Source organism: Spermophilus citellus (assembly GCF_964194105.1).
Source record: "Spermophilus citellus genome assembly, chromosome: 1".
NCBI lineage: Eukaryota > Metazoa > Chordata > Mammalia > Rodentia > Sciuridae > Spermophilus > Spermophilus citellus.
Genome location: NC_138182.1, coordinates 187,744,029 through 187,763,337, shown reverse-complemented (window position 1 = coordinate 187,763,337; position 19,309 = coordinate 187,744,029). Strand labels below are relative to the sequence as shown.

At 41.7% G+C, this 19,309-nt stretch overlaps 1 protein-coding gene across 3 annotated transcripts in view; it reads left to right on the top strand.

The window, feature by feature from the left end:
* The window catches only part of ARHGAP26 (Rho GTPase activating protein 26), a 426,612-nt gene that overhangs the window by 394,944 nt on the left and 12,359 nt on the right, over positions 1-19,309 (top strand). The window contains exons 20-21 of one of the 3 annotated variants that reach the window (XM_081295152.1): positions 9,976-10,251; positions 16,264-16,355. In XM_081295152.1, the coding sequence (XP_081151278.1) occupies positions 9,976-10,251; positions 16,264-16,355 (368 nt within the window). The remainder of the gene's footprint in view (positions 1-9,975; positions 10,252-16,263; positions 16,356-19,309) is intronic. The other 2 variants (XM_081295153.1, XM_081295154.1) reach the window with 2 other exon arrangements.

Here is a 19,309-nt window from a genome sequence, read left to right as displayed (position 1 = left end):
GGAAAATCATTTAAAGTGTTTTCCAGTCAAGTCAATAAGCACTTCAGAATCAAAGGAACAAGGGGTGAAAAATCACCCTGAAGCCTGGTGAGATTGTGTTCCTTCCTGGCAGCCTGTGCCAGCCACCGTGGAGGCCAAGCAAGATGATGGGGAGAAAGTGGGTTTTAGGTACAGTCACACTGGAGAGGCAGGCCCAGGCAAGGAAGATACGTACAGAGTGCAGAAGAAGTCTTGAGTAGGTCGAAATTGGATCAGAAACAATTTTCCACATGTTTAGACTATTGAATAAACACCAGAATTAGAGGGAAGTCAGCTATTCACTTGGGGGAAAGAAAGGGAGTCAGAGACTGTTGGCTTTCCACCAGAGTTCATCTCTTCTTATCTCTCTGCCTCATACGCCTTTCATGGTATCCGGACTTAGGTTTGTATGCTTGCAGGAATTTAACTTAACACTCCTAGACATTGTCCTCGGCAGAAGTGCTTTTTTTCTATTGCTCTGACTTCTGAATGTAGTGAAATATTTTAGGCTTGTTATTCGAGGAATCCCCTCTCCCCAGGGTTACTGCTAAGCTGAGGTATCTTGGGCCACCAATGCTAATTTTAGATTCTCTTTTGTTTTCAGCCGTGGACATTTAGATTCTTATGAAATCCTTTACCCTCCTTTTCCTCCCCCTAGCCCAAACAGGAAATATTCCCTGAAAGTAGACTGTATAGAAAAGTATGCCAGATGGCCAAGGGGTCACAGACAGTGTAGTTATAACATATTGTCCAGCCTGCTCAAAGCAGGACATCAAAGATGTCCTCCTGGACTTCCCTGTACTCCAGTGGAAGGGATTGGGGGAGGGGGGCACCATTGATTTGCTATAATAACTTTACTAAAGTTAAAAAAAAAAAGTTCAAAAAAATTAAAATAGTCAACATAATTCCTTAGTGAGAAAGGTGGAAAATAAGAATTAGTTTTTGCACGTAAAAGGTGCTCAGTAAATATTTGTTGATTTCATATGACTGAAAAAGCAGAGAAACAGAATGAGTTGGGAGCTGCTGTCTTGTGCAACCTAAACTAGGGATTGGTGCAACAAAGTCTAAAGTATCTTTTGCCCCTAACACACACCCTTCTTCTAGAGAGTACAGTTAATACTTTGAATGGGCTGGGGAGATTATTTTTGTAACAACACTTATTCATTTTTGGTCACAAATGTATTAATTGTGGAAAATATTTTAAAGTATAAGGGTATGCATGTGTAGGGGCAGGAAGTATGTAGGCACTCTATCGTTTCTGCTCCATTTTGCTGTAAACCTAAAAACTACTCTAAATAATACAACCTTTTTAAAAGAAAAAAAGTATAAAGAATACAAGTTATCTTTATTCTCATTACTAAGAGAATGAATGCTGTTAATATGTTGATATCCTTAGTGTCCAAAAGTATGAGTTTTTAATATATTTCATGTAAAAAAAGTACATGAGCTATAAACATAATGCTTACCTAATTATTCTTTAGTAAACACTCCTGTGACCAACACCCAGGGGAGAAGTACAATCTCACCAGTGTCCCATCTCTTGCTTTCTCCTCTCCTATCACACTCCTCTCCCTCCTCACAGTAATTACTGATCTGATGTTTACAGTAATCGACTCCTTATTTTTACTTATATTTTTACCTCTAAATGTAGTTGATTCTTGCTATTCACCACAGTTATGTTCTGCAGAGTCACTGCAAACACGGAATTAGCCAATACCCAATCTTGGCTCCTAGGGGAACTACAGGGGATGGTTCCCACAAGCCTCTTATCCCTACATCATCATCCTCGACTTAAATGATACAATTGTATCTATATTTCTGTTTAAAGTGCCTTATTTAATGGTATTGTTGATTTATTAATGTTGTACTCAAGACCAGCAGTGCTATCTCTCCTGCCTGAATGAAGCTTATCTAACATGTATTTTCTCTGCAAGGCACATGACAGCCTGGCTAAGGAGCACCAGATAGGCTTCAGCTGCCGGCTGGTAGGGGGCAGGCATTTCAAACAAAACAAAATTTCCAATAAAAGAGCACAAAAATGTGGCACTAAATAGACCTCAAAAGGACACTGGAACCAGAAGGCAGAGCCTCGCTGCATTTGACCTCAGTCACGCATATTGGGTGACTCAAGTTTTTCACTGCTCCCTTCATGTCCTCAAATGACCTTCAAAGCACCCAAGTGTTTATTTGGGGATAGGGGGTTCAGAGGCATTTTAAAGAATAATTGAATTTGTAAGTTAGGAATCTGAAAATCATGAGGATAGACTGTATGTACCCCTAAAAGGAATATGTTGTTATTTTTTGAGTCTGGCTTCTTTTGCTCAACCATTTTAAGAGTCATTCATATACCTGGAGTTCTTTCATTTTCTTTGTAATAGAGGGCACCATTGTAGCAATATACTAAAATTATTTTTTTCATTCTATTTTTGCTGACATTTGGGTTTCCAGTTTTTATTTCTCCAAATCCTTTCCTCCACACATCCTTGTACATTGTCCCCTCCAGGGACATGTGTGCACATTCCTCTAGGTGTGGATCTGAGCATGGAGCCGCTGGGTAGAAAAAGGTATCCTCACCTTTGCTAGATGATGCCACTCTATTCTTCAAAATGGTTGTAGCAGTGCATATCCCTCCTCCCGCAAAAGAGGAGTTTCAGATGTTCTATCTCCCCATAATCACCTCATATTTTCACTATTTTGATGTTACTTAGTCATTCTAGTGGGTGTATAGTATCATCTTATTGTGCTTTTAATCTGCATTTCCTGCATTATAGAAGAGTTGAGCACCATTTCTTTTGAGTTTTCGCTTTTAATGTCCCTGTTCATGTTTCTTGCCCATTTCCCACTTGCTTGTCATATTCTTACTGACCAGTGGAAGTTCTTTATATAGTCTAGCTATGAGCCCTTTATTAATTTACATGTTACAGACTAACTTTTTTACTCTTTTAATATTGTATTTTGATAAATGTTAATATTTTAATATAGTCAAATATATCAGTATTTTCCCTTACAGTTAGCCCTCTTTATGCTCTGCTGGATAAAGCCTACCCCCATGTACCTGATTGTTTTCCTCTACCATTTTTATTGTTTGCCTTTGGTATTTAGATCTGTAATCCATTTGGAAGTCATTTGATTTATGTGCTGTGAGTTAGGGAGTCCTGGGTCACTTTTTTTCCATATTCAATTATTCTAGCTCTGTTTTTAGGAAAGCACTTTCTACTATCCTTATTAAATGAATAGGTCTATGAAAAAACTTCCAAACAGTGTAAACAAATATAAAATAAAAAGTGAATGCCTGTGTCCCCATTTCTCCATTCTCAGCCCCCTAGAGAAGATACAGCTTCATGCTTCCAGATTTTATTTAGGAATCACATTTACCCACCTCTGGCATTAGAATGGTGACTGTTAAGTTAGGTCTTAGAACAGTGAAAGATTCAATCCAATCCTCCAGCACTGTATCTTGCCTTTTATTTTTATGTCACAGTGAGTGAATTTGGTTTTGCAAGCACAGTATCTTCATTTTATACAGAATAACAATTGTAACTGCGCTCAATTTAAGATAGTAAATGCCTTGTAGGGAGGTATTATGATTTATTATCAACCATTCAAATCTTGGGAGATAGCAAATGCTATCATATAGACATTTTGTAGTGCCCCCAAAGTACTTTAGCATTATTTTACAAATAATTTCATAACTTGTGAAATTGTGTAGTTGAAAGAGAATAAATATGTTTTCTGTTGGGAACCAATTCTGATATACCTGAGTGTGTTATTGAAAAACATTGAGAGGCTAAACCTTGTTCAATAGGAAATAATACTAAGCTCAATAAGTTTTGTGTGCCACACACACAGTAGAGGCATTTGGGCCAATTTAACCTTTATGGTCCTTTCCCTTGAGATTTTTTTCCCTAGACAAAGAGCAATTGAACCAGGACTGTTGTCCAAACATCTTTATTTCAAATCCAGAGCTTTTCTCTCTACCTTGTATTTCTGTATTATGCTATGTGAGAAGATTCAAATTAGCAGCTGGGGGAAACCTAAGAATAGCAGATGCCTATTATAAGATTACATATTTTGTTTAAATTGTGGAATTACTCACCATTCCCACCCATACCATCTGAGTTTAAAATTGATTTGAAACTTTTACTTCAGAATTGTTTTTAAAAAGCTGGAAAAGAGAACCACTACATTGTAGATTAGTCAAACTTTATTTTATTTATTTAGGACATGCTTGGGATCAAACCCAGGGCCTCACACATGGTAGGCAAGTACTTTACTACTGAGCTACATCCCCTGCCTTAGCGAAATTATTTTTAAAGTATTTTAAAAAGCAACTGCCTACAATTGTTACAGTCCTAAGGGGATTTCGCCAGTTAATATTATTAAATAAGAAACAGAACTGCCTTTGTATGAATAAAAATGCATATTAAATTATATTAGATGAGGGGAAAGAATCTGTGTAAACACATGTGCATACTTAGTAATTGTCAGAAAAGAACACAGAACAATGAAGCTTGAGGCACGTGGATTTTTTTCCACTTATAAAATTGAAAAGCACATACTGAAAGTTGGTAAGTATATATGACTTCTCTGTTATAGAAGCTTGAGTGGACATACATTAAGGAAGATATGTTTTTAAATTCCCAACAGGTAAAAAATTCGTTGTTGTATCATTTGCTCTGACTTACCACTACTTCATTTAATCAGTGTTCCTTTTGACCCTTTTTTGATGGCTGAAGTTTTGACTTCCCTTTTCTTTTTTATGTAGACCTTAAGTCAAGACATAAAGGGATATTTTTCAAGGAAGAATTCACTGATCTAGGAATAGATCAGATAAAAATACAAAGATTTTTCATGAAATGTTTTCTTCTCTCATTATGGCGACAGAGGGAGAAGTTGAAAGTAGTTCCCCTTGGATATAATGGCATCATCCCCAATTCCAAGTCTAATCAGGAAGGAAGGAAGATGGATCATTAAGGTCAGCTCTGTTCCAGTGATCTGACAGGATCTGCAGCCCAGGCCTGAAATAAGTGACCAGGAACCCATACTGCAGATGATGGGCCATTGCTTGCCCAAAGCGGTGTAAATGCTGATTTTATGTCTTCTCCATAGTGGGATGCTGGCACAAGACTCTTCCCCTCCCTGTGTACCTCCTTCCTCCTACTTAGCCCTGTCTTGGAGATTCCTCTGTTGAGCTACATACCCACCACTCCCTGCTTCTCTGGGAGCAGACACACCATCAGGCCAGGTGTCTGACATTCCAGGTTGTGCTTGTCTGTTTCTCTGTCCATCTACTTGTCTCCCTCCCAAACTACTTTCTTGGCAGAATTCCCTTTGGAAAATTAAACATTGCTTCCAGGTAGAAACAGAACACAGGAAGGGAATTGTATTCAATTGTACATCATTGAAAATGCCAGGAAAGAGAAGAATCCAACATAACCTTCATAAACTAAGGGGAAAAGAAAGTTGATCTAGGTTTCTTTTCTCTTTTTTTATTTTTTATTTATTTGTTTTAATGATAATGCTCAATGCTGGAAGGGTCACAGTGAGAAGGCATTCCCAGTGTTGGTAGGAGTGCAGTTTGATAGGATTTTTTTGAAAAGCTATTTGCAGGATATATCAAGACCCTTAAAAGCAGCTCCTAGCCTTTGACCCACTAATTTTACTTCCAGGAATTTATGCTAAGGAGACAATCAGTGATACAGACAGTGATCCTCTACAAGGATATGATTGCAGCATTGTTTATAATAGTTAAAGGGGGGTAGTGATCTAAATGTATACAATGAGTGAATGGTTACATAAATCAGAGTGTACTGTACAATAGTCTGTAGCCATTTTAAAATGCAATATCAAATGCTAGTTAATGACATGGGAAATTTTTATTATTTATTAAATGATTTAAAAAAACAGTTATTAATTACATATGTAGCATTATGCCCCCCAAAAGTGAGGGGGACACTATTGTCACTATTAACTATCATTTTTCTTCTTGCCTTTTCATACTTTTCAATTCCTACCAAGCTGACTATAATTTTGATTATCAGAATATAGAAAAATTATCTTTCTTCGTAATGGTCAGCTTACCTCTCCAGTAAGAGCACTCTTCTTGTACCAGCTCCATGACTGTGGTGAGGAGACCAGAGAGGGTCTGCCATATTCATCTTCAAATTGGGAGCTTGCCTGGGCAGCCCCGTCCACAGCATGGCAGGCATGCCCTGGCTGGTACACCAGACGTTCCATCATTCAAATGAGTCACCACAGAAGGGTGTCAAGCTGATGATATTGCTACACACTGTGCTTTAACTATCGGCCACAGCCCTGCATGCTGCCAAGGCTTTTAGCCTTATCTTCCTAACCGTTATTCTTTCACTGTCCAGTGAATGTCAGAGAAACTGACTGGGACTGTCTGACTCCTTCTGGGGACTCTGTGGGCCAGCAAACTGGAGCTGATGCAAGCCTTCCAGTTGGATGCAAACCAGATCAGCAAATGTTCCATCCATGCTAAAGTTAAAGCTGTTGTCATTGTTGCTATAGTTGGGCTTTGATGAGGCTCCTGGCAGGACCCCAGGAGTACCCCAGGAGTACTTAGGGTGCTGGGGTGTTGAGCTCCAAAATACCAGGCTGAACTGAGGGTTGTAGGGAGGGTTTTAGAGGTCATCTGCTAAAACTGTAGTTACAAAGTTATTTCTCCTATCTTAACTTTAATCTTGATATCTTTGGCCTCATTAATGGGAAAAAAGGTTGAGAATTCGATACTGAAGGTTTTAGAGCCAAGAATGAAATTGAACATTTTTTTATTAGCCTGTTTTGTTTGGGATTTTTATGGAGTGATTTTTTTGTCAATTGCTGTCATTTTTAAGCAAATTATAGCCAGATACTGCTGTAGTGAAGGGAAAACTTAACATTGTACAGTCTTAGACCATTATCCTCATCCCTGTACCTCTTTTATTCCACTTATATGTTGTTTGAGTTGCATCAAAACTAAAATGTAATATGCTCTGTGTCTCTTGGAGGAGTATTTTTATGTAGATAGGCCACCTGTTGGTATGAGCATCATTGTAGTATATAAAATGTACACTAGTATTATTGATAGGGACATTTATGACATGTCTGTGAAGTACAAGTAAACAAAAGTCATAATTCCTTTAGTGTTTTAAAAATAGAAGTACCAGGGAGTGTGCATTTTATTGTTTACACTAACTCAAATGTAGCGGTAATGAATTTTTAAATTGTGGTCATTTCATAGCAAATAAATGTTATTGCTGTGGCTAAAACACAAATAAATGAAGTTCTGGTAGTTGTTAAAAATAGCAGTTGATACTATGGCAATTGACATGGGGATTGACGACTAACTCAGAGTAGTTACGCATACCCTGCATTCCAGCCACACCCCCCATGCTTTCAGCCCTGTCCTACTGGCCAAGAACCATTTATATATAATGATGATATGAGAAAACACTCAGAACCCACGTGTGTTCTTGACTAGGTTCCCACTTCTGCCTTTAGCCAAAGGCATAATTGTTGGTACAGACGGGATAGGAAGCTGAATGTGTTTCCTACATATAAAAATCATTTTTTTAAAAAAAGATATAAAGACTTGTTAGTTGTCCTGTGGCAACCACTGACCAAAGGAACAGATTAGTCCAGGCCCCGAGGCCTCTAGGACTAGGCTGTTTCCAAACCTCCAAATCATTCCTGGTCAGACTTGGGTGCCTGGGCTGTAGTCATTGCCAGGCCTTGCCTCCTAGGACATTATCTAGTGGGGCAGGGTCAAATGAGGGGACCGAGAAAGTAAGCCCTCTCTTGCCAACACTGCTGAGGACTACAGTGGAAGTGAGGCAACAGTGCTCCAGGACTAGACTGAGTCGGGCGGGAACAGGTATTACACTAATAATAGAGTTACATCCCTTAGCTCATGGATCTCACTGTCTTATATTACAATTGTTTTTTTAATTTGTCCCATCTTGTCAGATATATTTTCAGCTCTTTGAAGTCAAGGATCTTGGCAAATTCCACTTATTGTCATGATCATTCTAGGGACTTAATGACAAGTCTTTGCTAGATTGAGAAAAAAAATTTAAAGAATCATACACTGAATTGAATTTCTTCCCTTATATGAATTCCATTTGCTATATGAATCTATCAGACAGAACACTAGAGGCAGGATCCTGGAGTTTGTTGGAATTTACAATGTGTGGAGTCTTATTGAATCTGTCTGTGGCTGCATTCTCATGCTCCCTTGCAGATGTGGTAGCATGTACAGGAAATTCAGAAATCAGTGGTTAAAAAAAAAAAAAAAAAAAGTTGTTAATGCTATGACTAGGTCTGTAAAGAAGCTCAGCACAGCTTTGAGACACTCAGCAAGACCAGTTGTCCCAGAGACTGTACACTGGTAAAAGAGCCCTGAGCTTGGGATTGGGATTTGAACCTCAGCCTTGTCACTTACAGGGTGGCTGTCCTGAGGCAAGCCTCATGTTGGCCCAAGTTTTCACATTTGTGAAATGGCAATTTAAATAGTGCCTGTTTGCAGGCTTGTGGGGTCATGTTAAATGAGATTCACTAATTTACTCACCAATTACTTACTGAATACCTGTAATGTACTATTTTAGACATTGAGATACAACGATAAGCAAAAGGGAAAAATCCCTGCTGTTATGGAATTTGTATTCTAGAAATATAATAACACATAATGGCATTTAATGAACGTTTCATCAGATTCATCTGAGGATATCTAATGAACTTATGAAATAGATTTTTCCTGTATGTTTCCAAAGGTGTTTATGTTACAACAATAGGTAATTAGGGCCATTATCGAATCTCACCTCTGAATTGGTGTACCCTAGAGAAGTCCCATTTAGTAAAACATACATGTGTTCTTGCTTAGAAAGTCTCCTCCCCTTGAATTAGACTTCTGTCGTTTTTTTGTTTTTGTTTTTTTTTTTTTTTTTTACCTCCATAAAGTGCTTGGTCTGAACAGCCCAGCAGTCGGCTGAGACTCAGGGGCTGCAGGCAGCATTCTGGCCAGCTGGTTTCCATGTCTTCTCAGCCCTTGGTGTTTGCACTATCTGGGACTTAAGGTGATTTCAAGTGTTTGTATAATTTGTGGAAATAAGTCAAAGGGCTAGTATGGTCAATTAAAATCCACAAACCATATTTTAGTGAGTAATTTCAACCTTTCCTCTTCAAATCTTTGATCAACCACCCATCAAAGAACAAAATGGACAGATTTAAGGTTTCAGTGCTTTTTTTTTTTTCTTTTTCAAATTGCCTTACCACTGGGGCTTTTTCTTTAAGCAGCAAAATGCCCAGAATCCACGAAAGGAGAAATGGCTAGCCTAGAGAGCAAACCTCCAGGGAACTGCACACAGCCGTGTTTGCACACCACCTTCTAAGAGGTGTGTGTCCATATCCACTATTGAGTTTCTAATGCAGTGCTTCCGATCTCTAATGACACATAGCCCATTCAGTTAAAAATGTAAACAGGAAATTGTTTTCTGGCCCTTGTGGCCCAGAAAAAAAAAATGGTCGTTTCTGCTGAGACATAAGTTTAAAACATTCCCATAAGAGTGGGAGCTGAGGCTGGTGCTAAGCTAGCCCTGTGTGGGAACAAGGCTGGTGATAGGATATGGAGCTCAGGTATATGGTTTCAGGCATTGTCCACCGATGGCCAGAGGTACCATGAACATGATTGGAGAAGTGCCTGTCACCTAGAAAGCAGTTTGTTCTGCTGGGCAAAGAGACATGTTTGTGCTTCGAGGAATTACAGAACAGGAATTCCTTGGAAGATGCAAAGATCTGGTCTGGAGAAATGTGACTTGGCCTTGACCACATGTTCCTGGGTTTTAGTGTTCCTGTGTTCTGCTCCAATGCCCCAACATTTGGCCTCCCATGAACCTCCCATGCTCCCATTGTGGTTTCCCTGTGTGTGCTGATGAGTTTTCTGGTTGTTCTGTCTTGCAGCCCCCCGAATCCAAGCCCAACTTCACCCCTCTCGCCATCTTGGCCCATGTTCTCGGCGCCATCCAGCCCTATGCCCACCTCATCCACGTCCAGCGACTCATCCCCCATCAGGTCTGTTGCAGGGTTTGTTTGGTTTTCTGTTGCTGCCGTTGTTCTCTCATTGGCTTGGTCCTCTCTTCATGCAGTGTTCAGCCTCCTCGTCAACTTTGTTCCCTGCCATCCAAACCTGCACTTGCTTTTTGACAGGCCAGAAGAAGCGGTCCATGAAGACTCCAGGTAAAACCACGGATGATGACCAACCTGTTCCCGTTTATCCAAAGCTGGCCAGGGACAATGGGGGCCTCCTCTACTCTCCTGTGGTTCCATCCTAAGAGACCAAAGCCAGAAGGGACCACTTGCATGAACAGCATGACATGTTTCACACCCTTTCTAACCTTAACTCATGTTGAATTAATCTCTGATGCCTAGAGTTTGGGGAAAGGGCACCTCCTGAATAAGCTCCTCTTTTGATGGCTCTATGAATCATTTTGGCTCTCTGCTTTGGTATAAGATAACATACAAGGGGACAGTGCTGAGGTGCATGCTGGCCTTCTCTCATTTTTATCAGGTAGCCTCAGACAACATTTATTTGTGGGGTTGGGCCACTGGCCATGAGCACTGACACCTCATCACTGAGACCAGATCCATGGGGCAAAAGATAATATAACAGAATAAAAGACAGACAGGAAGCAGTTTCTCTTTAAATTGCTCAGGGCTTATGCCTCCTTGCCCTTCATATACTCCAGGAACCATCTGGGCTCCCAGCCTTCTGTCTCTGTCATGAACCTGAGCACTCGCGGGAACAGGCACCTCCTCTTTTTGAGGGTGAGCGGCTTGACCTAATTCCCCTCCCCAAGGGCTGTGCTATAATTTCTCTTGCCTTGGTGACTTCCACGCTTACGTGCCACAATTCTTTGCATTTGAGCTCTTTGTAGAAAAGAAGCTCTTCAAATACAGGAAAAGAATTGACAACGATCATGCAGATCTCTCTGCTGTGTAGTTCCCAAGGATGGGTATTTTTTGAATTTAGTCTCTGCTTTCAGATAACCAAAATATAGGGCTGAATTATAAATATCATGAACATTCTAGCTTTGGCCATATTTTATCATCCATCTTTTTCTCCCAAGGTTGGGTCCAGCAGGGAGGTTTAAATAATTTATAAAGCTGACTCTCAACTTTTTAAAAAGGAAAACCCCATGCTATTTATAGAGAACTACATACATTACTCTATCCCCCTCCAGGCATTTTCAATCTATCATTTCAGTCTATTCTCATGTGAGAATGAGACAAGACATGTCCTGAACCCTATTATAAAAAAGCAAAGTTAGGTACAGAGAGGTGCCTTGGACACAGTCACTTGTCTAAATGGAGCCAATGCAGAATTCAGGAGTTTGGCCCTTCAGCCCAGCTCTCTTTTTTCCAAACACATGGGTAGCCTCAACTTCAAGTTTCCGTGTAGCTGCCAACCCTAGAGCCTGGCCTGTCTAGGCATGGCACAGCTTTCTACTTAGACTTGTCCTGAATGATGGGAAAACTAGATATTTCAGCATATTCTATTTTCCTCACCTAATAAATAAGGTAAAAATTCAGATCCTATAACTTCTGGATGCTTGAGAGATATTTACATCCCAGGCTACCAGAGATGGTATGGATTGTGCAGGTGAGATCACTCATTGCCTCATGAGGACCTGGACTACATTAAAGTGACCAGAGACAGCTGCCTTCCAAAATGCTCACTTACTCTTCAGAGAGATTCGAGCATTAGGAGAATGTGGCTCTTTCATTTTCATCAAAAGGGAGTAAATAAAATATTGCCCCCTTGGACAGAATGGGTGAAGGGCCTCAAATAATGGGATCATTCAGTTACCAAAAAAAAAAAAAAAAAAAAGAAAAGAAAAATGTACAGTCTGCTTTACTGGTATTTACTTTTTTGTGTCCCTGAGCTGTGGGGCCCTGTTGCTTGTCAGATATCTCTACCTCTCCACTCCTTTTCCAAGGTTTTTTTTTTTTTTTTTTTTTTGGGGGGGGGGGGTTCCTTTCACTCCTTTCCACCTCCCAAGCTATTTCCAGATTGGCTGTGGACAGTGGCAATAGGCTGCTTATCTGGTGTGTTTGGGGTCATGGTTACTCGGTAGTGCCCCCTTTGGTCATTGTTAGAATAGCACCATTTGGATGATGTTCTTCCACAGCCCTTCAGGAAGCTGCCATTTTGAAATAGGCAAGGCTGAGAAGGGCTTGGAATTGGCCCTCACTGAGCTACATGTGTGTGCCAAAGTGAGCACAGATGGGGACACTGGAGGACAGAGAGCCCACCAGAGAAATGCAGAGGGCTGCAATCCCCTAATTGCTATTGCAGTGTGTAGCCAAGAGGTGGGGGCATAAACCCATTAATCAGGTTCAGTGAGGCCTCCCCCAGATCTACTTACGAGACATGAAGCTTCAGATTTCCTTCTCTGGGCAGAGCTTTAAAAAACAAACAAACAAACAAAATACTGAATTAATAGCCCCCATAAACTTCTACATAATGTCTCCTCTAGAAATGGCTTCTTCACTCCTCTTCAAACCATTTTTAGAGCTTGTTGGTTCAAGCTGGGAATGAAGCCATAAGGGTGTGGAGGGGCATTCTCTTCACATTCCCCTTTTCTTTCATTTACCCACCAGCCTCCTGAGGACCCGCCCCTCCCCGCCCCCGCCCCTGCAGTCCCATACCCATAACTTGCATTTGGACATGTGCCCCTGGAAATTGTGCCTTAATGATCAAGTCATTGCAACCTGCCAGCCTAGCTGGCCCCACCTCCCAGCAATGCGTACAATAGAGTGGGTTGTCATTTCTGCAAGCTTGCAAGGGCATTTGAGGGAAACTCCTCTGAGTGCTTTCCTGGCCTTGTGCCATGCTCAGAAGGCAAAAATGAAAAGTAAACTAGCAGAAGGATCTAAACCTGTTCATGCCCTTGAAGGCCCAGTGGAGGGCTCAACAGTGCTGTGACAGGAGCAGCTGAAACCACCCCAGGCTGTCTTGTGTCCAGCATTGAGGTGCACTGCCGACAGTAGGAACCAAAGATGCATGGCAAGGACTTATTTTTTTTAATCAGAGCCAAAGCCTACAGACACAATCTTTCTGCCAAGAGGATCTGTTTTAATACGTGCCCTATGAAAAGCAAACTCCTCAAGGCTTTTGAAGAGGGAGTTGTGGGATCCGGAACTTGTTGGGTTGACAAAATTTTAAAAAGATAAGCTTTCACCTGGATAGGATTGCCAGATTTAGCAAATAAGATAAAAATATGGCATACTTGGTTAAATTTGAATCATAGAAAAACAGCAAATTTTTTTTAGTATATGTATGTCCCACATATACAAAAATATTCATTGTTTACCTGAAATTCAGATTTAACTAGGTGTCCTATATTTTTTCTGGCAACCCTACCCTTGGGGAACAAGAATTACTCCTTTCTAAAGCACCCCTTCTAGGATCGTAGCTCAATGGGAGAGTACTTGCCTAGTGCACACAAAACCCTGGGTTCCACCCCCAGCGCTGCAAAAATAAATAAATAGATAGATAGAGATAGATAGATTAAAAAAAATAATGAAGGCATCCCTTCTAGCATCCCTACTCCCCCCCCCACACACACCCTTTTTTGTTCCTTTTGCACATCCTAAGGTGATAGAGGAGAAGCCTCAGAGGAAAGGACCCTCCCAAAGACTGTTTAGTCACCTCTTCTCTTGAGAGAAACAAAAAGGGCCTTTCCTGTCCTTTGCTTTTATTTTTAATGTACTATCTTCTTGTCTTTTCATTATTCAATACCTAAAACCTAATGTTAATGGAAAGTTATTCTTTTAAAATGGTAACCTTAGGCACCTGAGACCATTCCCTGTTCTTTCTACCTGCCAAATACCCCAGCTGGTTTCCCTGGCTCACCCCTATTTTGTCCTATTACCTTTACTTAATGAGGTTAATAAATAACCTCTACAAAAATCCAGGCAGAGGGACCCTGCCTTCCCCATCCCCCTGAACTTTGCCCTGCTCTGCCCTGTCCTCAAGAGGCAGTAATCCTGCTTCCAAACCTAGTCTCTAAGACCTTGGCTCCTGTGGCCTGGATTCTCCTTCCACCTCTGATGTCATGACAAGCTCCACTTACCTGTTAGTATGGTTTTGTGGCTGTTTTAGCAGTTTTCACAGCCAGCTGACTTCTCCTCCTCTCTGTTACCCCCCACCTTAAAAAATAGGCTTTATTTTTCTGTCCCTGGAAAGTTGCACATGAATATTCAACCCCAGCCAGCCAACCCAGACTTGGCTTAGTTAAATCAAAGAATGTGCCCTTGTCCCGAACTTTATTCTTCAATGATAATTAGACAGGAAGAGCTACTTTCCACTGGGAATTGGTGAATACTAAAGGCTCTCTCCTTTATTCCCAATGGCCCCACTTCATTTTCTCCCACTTTCCCAGTTTTTTTCCCATCTGGCCATCATCTCTTAGCTATTAGAACACCAGAGAGAACAGCAGTAAACTGTTGTTGCCCTGGCAACAAATTCTGGATATCATTTATTCTGATCGCCCTACTGTACACAGACTTTTTAAGTGGTTTTTCCTTTCAGTTTTCATGGACCCAAGACTGGAAGGTCTAGACGTTTGGCCCTAGTTTAGGTTTCCATCCATCTATCACTCTTGTTTCACAGAGGAAAGTTGAACTTGGTGATGCCAAAAATAAATAAATAAATAAATAAATAAATAACAGTTCCAGAATGACCAAGACACCATGACCCATCTGATTCTACCTGACCTTACCTGAGGCCAGACCCTTCCTTAGCTGAGTCTCACTCTGCCACCAGAAATCGTACACACTGGTCCTGGAGGCTCTCTATTAGTCAGTTATAGATAATTTTCTAATTCAGAAAACCTCCATGCTCTTTTGTTTTTTTCTTCTTCTTCTCTTTTTTCCTGCCTCTGAGCCTTTAAGAGCACCTCCTCAGATGACATAGAGGAAGAGAATCATTGGTGGCCAATGAGCCAACTTTTGCCAGATTGTCATTCTGATCCTTTAGAAGTCTATATAGATTGTTTGAAACTAGTTGGATAGCAAAGCCAAAATTGACAGAGGAGAATAGAATTTACAAATTATTCTCTAAAACACAGGTTAGTACATTATGACCTGTGGTAGGTCACATTGACCCCCTGCCTGTGTTTTGTCAATAAAGTATTATTGGAACACATCCACACTGATTCATTTAAATGTTATCTGTGGCTGCTTTCTTGTGGCAGTGCAGCATTGAATAGTTGCAACAGAGACCATAGGACCAAAAACCCTAAAAGATTTACTGCATGGCTCTTTGAAGAAAAAAAATCTGCCAACCTCTGATCTGGTACTGTGGTTCTCGGTCTTGATGGCATGAGAATCACTGGGAGGGTGACACCCACCAACTTTTTGTTTTTGTTTTTTGTTTTTAAAATTCTGATGGCGGTGTTTGAATCTGCAAGTCAGTAGAATCCAGACATCTGCAAGTTTTAAATGCTCCCCAGGTGTTTCTGATGCACAGTGGGAGTGTTTGCCAGCACTTACTGGACATGAAGACAAAAAAAAAAAAAATCTCATCCCCTCACCCTTCTTGCTGCCCCCCCCACACACACACACACATTGGTGCACATGTGTGTTCATGCACACATATGTGTGACTGCTCACATATACCTTCTCCATTGCCTGCCCACCCTGAGGGTTCCTGCTCTGGAATCCTGCCCCACCTGTAAGACCTAGCCTAGTGAAAATAAGGAACATCTGGGAGAAGTAATGTCAGCCCATGGCCAGGCGCCGAGACCTGGCTCTGCTGGAATTTCTCCTCCTTGACTTGCTGAGTATTTCAAGAGTGTCGGGAGTGTTTTCAGAGCAGCTTGAAAGTTCCTTCCTGACCCTCTCTCCCTCCCCACAAGGTATTCCTGCTCCAGAAATGGGGCCCAGCCTGTCCTTCCACGTTCAGCAACCATAATTCCCAGGTAAAGTTTTAACGTGGCACAAGGTGACCCCTCACAGAGTGTAGTTTCTTAGAGCTTGTGGCTTTACTCTGAATATTTCTCATTTTTCTACTGTGACCTTTAAAACTGTCCCACCTCATGTTTTGCCATCTGGCTGCCTTGTCAGGCTCTTCCCACAAGTGAGAACTAGGTGGCCTTCAGGGAAAGGGAAGAAGAAGAGAGAAAATATCTGGGGCTTTCTAAGGTTTGGAAAAAAAATGTTAAATAAATTCTTGTCTTCACACAGCACACCGTTCCGGAAGGCAAAGGCCTTATATGCCTGCAAAGCTGAACACGACTCGGAGCTCTCATTCATAGCAGGCACGGTCTTTGATAATGGTGAGTTTCTCAGCCCCTTGAAAAAATATGGGGGAAGCATCTGAATAACTGGCATTCCTACCTAGGGAAAAATCTCAGTAGAGTGGTTAAGACCAAACCAAAATAAGAGAATAGAAACAAGACTCTGAAGACATGATCAAGAATAGGCAAGTAATCAGCAATTCTTTGAGGTGTTATGAACATAAATGAGATTTTTGCCTGCAAAGGACTCAATCCAGTACCTGGCAGTAACTTCTAGAGTCTAGGTGGGGGTGCAGCGGTAGTGCACATCTTTAATCCCAGCTACTCAGATGAGGCAGGAGGACTGCAAGTTCAAGGCCAGCATGGGCAACTTAGCCAGACCTTGTCTCAAAATATAATAAAAAGGACTCAGTGGTAGAATGTGCCTGAGTTTAATTCCCAGTACCAAAAAGAAAAAAAGAGTCTGAGGTCTGGACAGAGGGTAAGACACAGAGGCTGAAGAAAGCCAGGCACAGTGGCACACACCTGTAATCCCAGTAGCTAGGAAGGCTAAAGCAGGAAGATTGGGAATTCAAAGCCAGCCTCAGCAACAGCGAGGTGCTAAGCAACTCAGTGAGACTGTGACTCTAAATAAAATACAAAATAGGACTGGGGATGTAGCTCAGTGGTTGAGTGCCCCTGAGTACTGAGTTCAATCCCCAGTACTCTCCCCTCCACCAAAAAAAAAAAAAAAAAAAAAAAAAATGCTGAAGAACAGAAATGGGCTGCAATTAGTGCAAAGGTCAGGTGGAAGTTGAGACCACCTGCTCTGTGCCTTCTTCCTCTTGTGTTTACCCTCCCCAGCAGGCAAGACATACTCCCCAGATGGCAGGGCATGTGGTAAGCTCTGGGGCAGTAAGGCTCACTGGGTTCCTGTTTATCCTCTTCTTAACTTTTGGGAACATAAACTATCTCACAATTGTCACCCTGCAAGCTTCCAGCTGTCCTACTCCAGAATCCTGCTGTGAAAATGGATGCACAGACGCCCCCCCCCCCCATAAAACAGGGATTTTGTATTTGGCTTTACTACCATTTTCTTGTGCCTTTTAATTTTGTTTTTCTCCCTAAAAATAAATTGTAAGTGACAATTGATGTCATAATTTGCCATAAAGACTTATCATTTACCAAGAGAAAAATCTGGATTCTATTGAAAAAGCCCATGTTCCTATGACAGCTCAGTTGTCCCCAGGTGAAACTCTCCTTTAGGGTTCGCCTTCCTGGATCTCTGGGCAAAGGCATTTGTTCTTTTTCCCTCAAAGAAAGAAGCAAAGGTAGCTGCCTGGTTTCAGAAATTGGATGTTTTTCTTTGGCTGCCTCCCTGGCCTCAGGTAGGGCAGGGGTAAAGGTTTAGGAATAGATATTTTTGTTACCCAACACGTTAATCTTCGCAAGTGGCCAGCATTGGTCCAGATCCCGCCTCCTCCCACCTGACTGAGAGCCAGCAATACAGGGCAGCCAAGGTGACCATGTAGCCTTGGAGAACCTGAACTCTAAAGCCCAGCAGTACTACAGGTCCCAGCTTGACCACTTTCTCTTGTGTGACCTCAAGCAGCGACTTAACCTCTCTATGCCCCAGTTTTCTTCTGCAATAGAAAGATGGCACTGCCTACCTTATAGAGCACTGAGAGAGGAAATTGAGATAATGCACATCATATGTTTAAAATGGTGCTTGTATTAGTCAGCTGCCCATTACTATGACAAAATACCTGAGGAAAAACAACTTACAGGGGGAAAGATAAATTTTGGCTCATGGTTTGAGTTTCCATTGTTGTAAACCTGTGGTGAAGCAGAATATCATGGTGGAAGGCTTATGGTAGGGCAAAGTTGCTCACCTCATGGCAGCCAGGAAACAGAAAGAGAGAGGGATAGAGGGTGGGGGGAAGGAGGAGAGACAAAATAAATCTCCCCCCACACACACACATACCAACTTCCTCCAAGTAGGACCCACCTAATGTTTCCATCACCTTCTAATAGTACCATCAACTGTGGACCAAGACTTTAACATATGGCTTTTGGGAGACACTTAAGATTCAAACCATAATAGAGCTTAATACATATTAAGCATTTAATATCTTATCATTGAGATCATCATCATTATCATCATCATCATTCTCTCTGTTTCACAAAAAGGCCCTATCTTTTCATAGTTCCCAAGGACTATCTCCTTTTTAGCCAATATGGCCCAAGCCTGGCTTTTGGCTGGGCAGTAGGTGCTACACCTCAACTCTATGGGTCCTGGCTATACCTGGAAGGGCCTTACATTCCAAGCTGGAGCAAAGATGAGTTCCTGGGGACCAACCCTTGACTTCATCAAAGGGCTACCACCTGTGTGCTCACCCCATGTATCTGCTTAGTGGGGATGTTAATCAATCTTAGATAGACAGAATAGAAAGCAATACAGACTTGGGGGAGAGGGTGATTCCCAGGTCACACTCAACCCTGGGCCACCTGGGCCAGCAGAAGCAGGATTAAGCCCAGAACTGCGTGTGGCCTGATTGGCCTGCTGAGCCTGTGTTTCCCTTTATGCTTCTCAGACCTCAAAGCACTATCCTTAAACCATTGTTAACTTTCACTTGGGTACTTTACAAATCAGAGTAAAAAAACCAGCCCAGCCACCTCTGCTGTCAGCAGCTGGTGCGTTCAGGTCCCAGCAGACTGGCAGGTCACATTGGGTCTGCTGAAAGCAATCCCTGAGCATGTCATCCATGAGAATCCCCCTAATAGACCCAGCTGTAACATGACCATTTCTGCAATGAACCAGAATGGGCTGCATTGCTCAGATTTCTGTCCCCTGCTGTTGGCAGGGGAGGGGCTTCTGCTCAAAGGTAAGCAAGGTGTGAGAGAGCCCCAAATTTGTAAGTGAACCAGGAATTGAATTTCCATCCTGCAGGCCCCAGTTCCCTGCTCATGTGTGCAAGGGACCATCTTATTCCTATCAGCTATTCACCCTAAGC